This window comes from Kryptolebias marmoratus, linkage group LG12 (genome assembly GCF_001649575.2).
Source record: "Kryptolebias marmoratus isolate JLee-2015 linkage group LG12, ASM164957v2, whole genome shotgun sequence".
Lineage (NCBI taxonomy): Eukaryota > Metazoa > Chordata > Actinopteri > Cyprinodontiformes > Rivulidae > Kryptolebias > Kryptolebias marmoratus.
The window spans coordinates 323784-331156 of record NC_051441.1 but is presented as its reverse complement, the minus strand read 5'-3'; the positions used below and the strand labels follow the sequence as shown (position 1 = coordinate 331156).

At 50.4% G+C, this 7373-nt stretch overlaps 3 protein-coding genes across 5 annotated transcripts in view; all 3 read left to right on the top strand.

Annotated features, from left to right (window-relative positions):
• LOC108251651 (dehydrogenase/reductase SDR family member 7C-B-like) overlaps positions 1 to 1662 on the top strand; it is a 4499-nt gene extending 2837 nt beyond the window's left edge. The window contains exons 4-7 of one of the 3 annotated variants that reach the window (XM_037978796.1): positions 197 to 407; positions 468 to 560; positions 711 to 821; positions 898 to 1662. In XM_037978796.1, the coding sequence (XP_037834724.1) occupies positions 197 to 407; positions 468 to 560; positions 711 to 821; positions 898 to 1103 (621 nt within the window). In that variant the 3' untranslated portion in view covers positions 1104 to 1662. The remainder of the gene's footprint in view (positions 1 to 196; positions 408 to 467; positions 561 to 710; positions 822 to 897) is intronic. The other 2 variants (XM_017442017.3, XM_037978797.1) reach the window with 2 other exon arrangements.
• A 196-nt stretch (positions 1663 to 1858) lies between these two features.
• Positions 1859 to 4363, top strand: LOC108251650 (heat shock 70 kDa protein 1-like). The gene is made up of 2 exons (XM_017442016.3): positions 1859 to 2000; positions 2264 to 4363. The coding sequence occupies exon 2, from the start codon at positions 2287 to 2289 to the stop codon at positions 4192 to 4194; it is 1908 nt and encodes a 635-aa protein (XP_017297505.1). The 5' UTR covers positions 1859 to 2000; positions 2264 to 2286; the 3' UTR covers positions 4195 to 4363.
• A 1115-nt stretch (positions 4364 to 5478) lies between these two features.
• LOC108229447 (serine/threonine-protein kinase TAO2) overlaps positions 5479 to 7373 on the top strand; it is a 14442-nt gene continuing 12547 nt past the window's right edge. Inside the window, exon 1 of the mRNA XM_037978681.1 lies at positions 5479 to 5991. The gene's annotated coding sequence lies outside the window, so the exon portion shown is untranslated. The remainder of the gene's footprint in view (positions 5992 to 7373) is intronic.

Below are 7373 nucleotides of genomic sequence, written 5' to 3'. Positions count from 1 at the left end.
CAGTACGAGTACTACAGAGAGTACTATACAGCAGTACGAGTACTACAGAGAGTACTATACAGCAGTGAGAGTACTACAGAGAGTACTATACAGCAGTACGAGTACTACAGAGAGTACTATACAGCAGTACGAGTACTACAGACAGTATCTCGATGATGAAGATCCTCAGCCTCCTCATCCTCCCTCCCTCCTGCAGACCTTCCCTCCGAAGCTGGTGGTGTTGGACTTCGGAGACGTGGACAGCCTGTCTGCGGCGGTGCTGGAGATCCTGGACTGTTACGGCTGTTTGGACGTTGTCATCTTCAACAGCAGCCTGAAGGTCAAAGGTCACGCTGAGACTCTGTCCCTGCAGCTGGACCAGCTTCTGATGGACAACAACTACTTTGGCCCCGTCACTCTGGCTAAAGGTACCTGCCTGCAGGGAGGGGTCTGAGGAGGAGGAAGGTGTGACGCCGTCTCTCTTCCAGGTGTCCTGCCCTCCATGATGTCCAGGAGACGTGGTCACCTGGTCCTGGTCACCAGCATCCAGGGGAAACTGGCCGTTCCTTTCCGCAGTGCGTGTGAGTTCAGAGTACGTGTTGGGGATGACTCTCAGCTACTACCACCCCACAGTTGATCTCAGTATCCATAAACGCCTGATGTGTGTATTAGCTGTGGCAGCCATCTTGAATCAGGCTGAATCAGGTTAGTTGGATCTGTTTGTTTTCCAGACGCTGCTTCCAAACACGCGGTTCAGGCGTTCTTCGACTGCCTGAGGGCCGAGGTGGAAGAGTTCGGGATCTCCGTCAGCACCGTCAGCCACACCTTCATCAGCTGCTCCTGTCAGTAAAATAACCCTCTGACCGACGGCAGGAGCGCCGGCTGCAGATAAAGCCTCCCTCTCTTCTCTCCCTGCAGCTCTTCCCTCCAGGAAGCCTCGCGGCGTTTCTCCGGGCCGGGCCGCTGCAGAGATCCTCAAAACTCTGAGCAGCAAGAAGAGAGAGGTGCTCCTCGCTCCGCCACTTCCCAAAATGGCAGTCTACGCCAGATCCTTCTGCCCCAACGTGTTGTTCTCTGTGACGGCTGCAGGAGCGAGAACCTCTGCTGCCTCGGAGAACATGTGAAGCACAACATGATGCAGAACAAGAAGGAAGGTTCTGATGTGATGTTTATAAGATTACAGAGAAGAAGGTTTTATTTCTTCTCAGTCATTCTGTCCAATAATTTACTGCTTTTCTTCTGGTTTCCTCCAGAACTGAAATCAAACCAGGATGAACAAACTTCAGGGTTTTTATGAACAGTTTATAATTACAGGACCAGTCTAAGATTAAAACAAATAAAAATATGACCCAAACTGAGAGAAATGATCTGATTATCTGTCAAATAAAACAAACAGAAATATATTCCTTTAATTTATTGGTTTTCTTTCTTAAACTGGAAGGTTTGTTTGTCCTGTTCTTCTTTATTTCTTTCCAAAGAGTTTTATTTCTATGACAGAAATAAATGGAACCCAAATGAATTTAGATATCTGCATATGTTCCTCATACAGATGGACTTTTTGATTTTTTTATGGAAAAAGCCCTAAAGATGTTAGCAGTGTGACAAACAAATACAGAAGTTTAAACCCTGTTTTTGGATAAAAATAAACTTTAATGTCTGTAAAGAAATAAAACTTTCTCCAGAGAAAAACACAAGACTCCATTTAAAATATATCTATTTATATTCTTTCTGTTTGAGGAGATTTCTCTGCAGCTTCTCTGCAGCTTCTCACAGCGACCAGAAGCTGGGAGAAGCTGCAGACGCGTGACGTCATGACGCACACGACAGATCTGGGCTCTGATTGGACGAAAGGATCAACAGAAAACTCGAGAAACAACGAGAACCGAGAGGGAAAATATAAATACCGGGGAGGACCGGGACAGAGACAAACCAGGAGACAGAGACAGAGACAGAGACAGAGACAGAGACAGAGACAGAGACAGAGACAGAACCAGAACCGGAGACAATCCCCTCCTCTCTCAGTGAGTTCTTATTTCAGTTTTTCTGCTGATTTCTTTGTTTGACTGAAACCAAAAATAAAAAAACTTCAGTTAGAAACTAATATTTAATATTTGACTAAATGTCCTTTAATGAATGTTTGTTTCTTAAGTTTCTGTTATTTCAGTTTAATAAATAATTGTCCTAAAGTTTAAATCAGAAACATTTGTTTTAATCTGAGCTCCATCAGCTGCTGCACTTCCTGTCTTCTCTGATGTCCTTCTGCTTTGTGTCTCTGCTTCTTTAGGACACAAAGTGAACTCAGCCAAGATGGCCGCAGCTAAAACCGGCGCCATCGGCATCGACCTGGGCACCACCTACTCCTGCGTGGGGGTTTTCCAGCACGGAAAAGTGGAAATCGTGGCCAACGACCAGGGCAACAGGACCACCCCCAGCTACGTGGCCTTCACCGACACCGAGAGGCTGATCGGGGACGCGGCCAAGAACCAGGTGGCTCTGAACCCCGGCAACACGGTGTTTGATGCCAAGAGGCTGATTGGAAGGAAGTTTGATGAGGCGGTGGTGCAGGCGGACATGAAGCACTGGCCCTTCAAGGTGCTTTCAGAAGGAGGGAGGCCCAAAATCCAGGTGGACTACAAAGGAGAGCAGAAAACCTTCTTCCCCGAGGAGATCTCCTCCATGGTCCTGGTGAAGATGAAGGAGACGGCCGAGGCCTACCTCGGTCACAAGGTGTCCGACGCTGTGGTCACGGTCCCGGCGTACTTCAACGACTCCCAGCGCCAGGCCACTAAAGACGCCGGCGCCATCGCGGGACTCAACGTCCTGAGGATCCTCAACGAGCCCACGGCGGCCGCCATCGCCTACGGTCTGGACAAAGGCAGTTCAGGAGAGACAAACGTCCTGATCTTCGACCTGGGCGGAGGCACCTTCGACGTGTCCGTCCTCACCATGGAAGACGGCGTCTTTGAGGTGAATGCCACGGCCGGAGACACTCACCTGGGAGGAGAGGACTTTGACAACCGCCTGGTGAACCACTTTGTGGACGAGTTCAAGAGGAAACACAAGAAGGACATCAGCCAGAACAAGAGAGCCTTGAGGAGGCTGCGGACAGCCTGCGAGAGGGCCAAGAGGACGCTGTCCTCCAGCTCCCAGGCCAGCATGGAGGTGGACTCTCTGTTCCAGGGCCTCGACTTCTACACCTCCATCACCAGGGCTCGCTTCGAGGAGCTGTGCTCCGACCTGTTCCGGGGAACCTTGGAGCCCGTGGAGACAGCCCTGAGGGACGCCAAAATGGACAAGGGCCAGATCCACGACATCGTCCTGGTGGGAGGCTCCACCCGGATCCCCAAGATCCAGAAACTCCTGCAGGACTTCTTCAACGGCCGCGAGCTGAACAAGAGCATCAACCCAGACGAGGCGGTGGCTTACGGCGCCGCCGTCCAGGCTGCCGTCCTGACCGGGGACACGTCCAGGAACGTTCAGGACCTGCTGCTGCTGGACGTGGCCCCTCTGTCCCTGGGTATCGAGACGGCCGGAGGAGTCATGACGCCCCTGATCAAACGCAACACCACCATCCCCGCCAAACAGACCCAGGTGTTCACCACGTCCTCGGACAACCAGCCCGGGGTCCTGATCCAGGTCTACGAAGGGGAGCGAGCCCTGACCAAGGACAACAACCTGCTGGGCAGCTTCCAGCTGACGGGAATCCCACCGGCTCCACGAGGCCTCCCTCAGATCCAGGTCACCTTCGACATCGACGCCAACGGCATCTTGAACGTGTCGGCGGCGGACAAAAGCACCGGCAAAGAGAACAAGATCACCATCAGCAACGATACAGGCCGACTGAGCAAAGAGGACATGGACAGGATGGTGCGGGACGCCGAGAAATACGAAGCCGAGGACGAGCTGCAGAGGGACAGGATCTCCGCCAAGAACTCCCTGGAGTCCTACGCCTTCAACATGAAGAGCTGCGTGGAGGACGGCAGGCTGAGGGACAAACTGAGCCAGGAGGACAAGAAGAAGGTGGTGGACAAGTGTCAGGAGACCATCAGCTGGCTGGAGGACAACCAGCTGGCTGACAAACAAGAGTACCAACACAAGCAGAGAGAGCTGGAGAACGTCCTCGGCAGCTTGGACCAGGGAGGGGGGCCCGCCGGGACCTGCAGAGAGCCGGCCCCAGGAGGCCCCCAGGGGCCCACTGTGGAGGAGGTGCACTGAAGAGGCCCCGGACCTGGACTCTGTGGGACTCCTCTCTGACGCTGCTGAAGGGTAACTTTATTCTGAAAGGTCTTTCTGTGTTTATTACCCTTCAAAATAAAATCCAAGTGACTGTAAATGTTTAAAAATGTCAAACTTTTTTAGTTTTGCTTTGCTGGACATTGCAATAAAAAATCAACAGAATTTTATGGTCTAAATTGTTTTCCTTGTGTTTTAAAAATGAATGATAAGAATAAAAAAAATCTTTGAGAACATTTTTATTTTAAAACAGCTAAATATTTCTCAGCTTCAGGGATTTAGATCATAAACTATCAGATCATTTTCATGGAGAGAAAATAAAGTTTGAGGAGCAGTTTTATAATAAAAATAAAGAAATAAAAATGTTTTGTTGTAAAGATTAAGTGTCATTCTCCTCTTTGGACACTAGAGGGCAGTAAGTCCTCATAAACTCACTTCTACACTTCATAAAAACAGCTGAAGGTTCTGGGTTTGGTTCTGATCCGGAGCAGAACCCAATCTGAGGGTTCTGTGTTTCTGTCAGCACGTTGATTTCCTGCTTCTTAGTTTTCCTCCTGTCTGTCCCTTGTCCTCCTGTCTGTCCCTTGTCCTCCTATCTGTCCCCTGTCCTCCTGTCTGTCCCTTATCCTCCTGTCTGTCTCCTGTCCTCTTGTCTGTCCCCTGTCCTCCCGTTCCTTGTTCTTTCTAACAGAACCTCAGCAGAACCTCAGCAGTGTTCCTGCCCTCAGCCGGCCCACAGTGAGACACAGATCTGAGGGGAAACATGTTTTTATCAGAAGCTTCAGCCACAGTCTGCTTGAGGAGAAGCTTCTCTCCACAGGAAACATCATCTGAACACCTGAGTCCAAACAAACATCTGGAGCTGAACACTCAGATACAACATTCTTCCAAACCAGTGGTTTCCAGCTGTGGTCCCTGACGAACACCGTCCTGCAGGTTTCCACTGTTTCTCTGTTCTTCAGCAGGACTGCAGGATGGTGTTCCTCCAGGACCAGGACCAGGACCAGGACCAGGACCAGCACCAGGACCAGGACCAGGACCAGGACCAGGACCAGGACCAGGACCAGGACCAGGGTGAGGAACCACTGCTCTAAATAATAATGTAATGTCTTCATCACGGCGGGGTTCAGCTCCACTGTTCCAGAGAAACGCGCTAACAGCACATGTCCCTCACGGGGCTCCGTAGATGATGGACTCCATGTAGGTCGAGTTTATTTTTGTAACGGAAACCTGACCGGAAGTGGAAATGAGTCCCGCCCCAACTGCCTGTGCCATCTTGTGTTTAGCCAGAACAAAAAAAAAAAAACGGGGGGAAATAACGGATCCGGTTCGGGTCCAGTTCGAGGATGGGGCTCAGTTTTTAGGGCGAGTTTAAGAGCGTGTTTTCAAAGGTAGTGCGGGACATTATGTTTGGAAGCGCGGCGGCGCAGGGAACCGACAGCCACACCCCGCCGAGCGGCTCATGTTACCGTTAGCTGCGTTAGCTCCGAGGTACCGAGGCGAAGCTAACAGTTAGCTTAGCTCCGAGCCGCTGAAGCTAAGCTAACAGTTAGCCGAGACGGTAACGGCAGACAGGCGGCGAGCTTCCCGGCGGAGCCCGGTAAACCAGCGAGGCCACCCGGAACCCGGAACCGGCAGCCGGTTCCAGCACCGGTCTGAAGGCAGGAGGAGCTCCCGGGGAAATGCGCCAGGCGTCGCCTTGAGAGGAGAGGACCCCCGCCGCTAGCTGGGCTGCTAATCGTTGTTTTTCGTTCCGGATCGGAACCACAATCAGCCGCGGTGAGTCTCCGCATCCCGCCGGCCCGGCAGGGTGGGTTCGGACCGGGATCCAAGGACGTCCCGGCCCAGGATGTGTTCAACCAGCCGCTAAGTTTGGTTTCAGATAAACAGCAAACATTTATTTCATTAATCCTAAACTCAGCTGTCAGCCTGAGAAACACGATCACCCTTTGGTTGTTTCAGCTGATTGTAGGATGAATAATTATCTGACCCAGATCTTTAATTTCTAACATTTAAATCATATTATTGGGTAAAGTCCCCCAGCTGACTGGACTGGTTTTTAAAAACTCACAGACCAAAGAGTAAAAACAACAAGTTGTAAAGGTAAATGTTTTATTAAAGCTGCAGTGTTGGTTTGATTTAAATGCTGTTTGTTTTAAAGCTGGATGTTCCTCACTAACAGCTTCAGACTGAATTTATTTCGCCTGTCTGTTATAAACTCTTGTGTTTCTTGTCAGAAGTGACGGCGTGTGGGCATACGGCGCTGTTAAAGCCTGTTTGGATCACACTTCTTCTCTGCCTGCGATCCAGCCTCTTACATTCTTCCAGAAATGACAAATTCCCTATTATTAGCTGTGAGAACTGCCTCCTCCTGAACTCTTTCACAGCTGAAGCGTTCACAGATCGCCGCTGTCCTTCCTCTGCATGTTGCTGCTGTTCCATCACTGAATTTCTCTGCGTTTGTTGGTTTTTCTGTGGAGGAAGTTGAGGAAACTTGTTTCCCGAGTGTTGCGTGTCGAGGTGTGTGAAGAAGAAGACAAATAAAAGGACAAGTCGTCCTCAGACAGCCCGAACGAGCCGAAGGATCAGAAACACCCTAAATCAGGATAAAGTCTGTTTTCAGGACATCGGTTAGATTAGTTTCCTCACAGCTCCTTAGAGTTGATGTGGAGCCTTTTTATTTAGAAATGTCTCAGAGAAAGAAATCATTCTGACTTCACTGAATATTTTAATTGAAGGTTGATTCTGTGACAGAAGGACAGCTCGTTGCTTTTATCCGTCTTATTGGTGGTTAAAGAGTGCAGAGGACATTTTCTTTGTTTTGTCCTTAAAAGTGTTAAATCCTAATTTAAAGTCACTCTGTTTGGTAAATAGAGACAGAAGGACAGACAGCTTCAGAAGAACAGTCGTCCCATCGGGACTAATAAATCTGTATGCTGCGTCTGTCTGGTTTCTACAAACTGCAGACCGTCCTCTCCTCTGAGGGCCTCAGACTGAACGCAGGGGGCCTCAGACTGAACGCCGGGGGCCTCAGTCTGAACGCTGAGAGCCTCTGAGGGCCTCAGTCTGAACGCCGGGGGCCTCTGAGGGCCTCAGACTGAATGCCGGGGGCCTCTGAGGGCCTCAGACTGAACGCCGGGGGCCTCTGAGGGCCTCAGACT

What these genes read in the sequence shown, in the direction of transcription:
- LOC108251650 (XM_017442016.3), top strand. Translation starts at nt 2,287, where the DNA reads ATGGCCGCAGCTAAAACCGGCGCCATCGGCATCGACCTGGGCACCACC.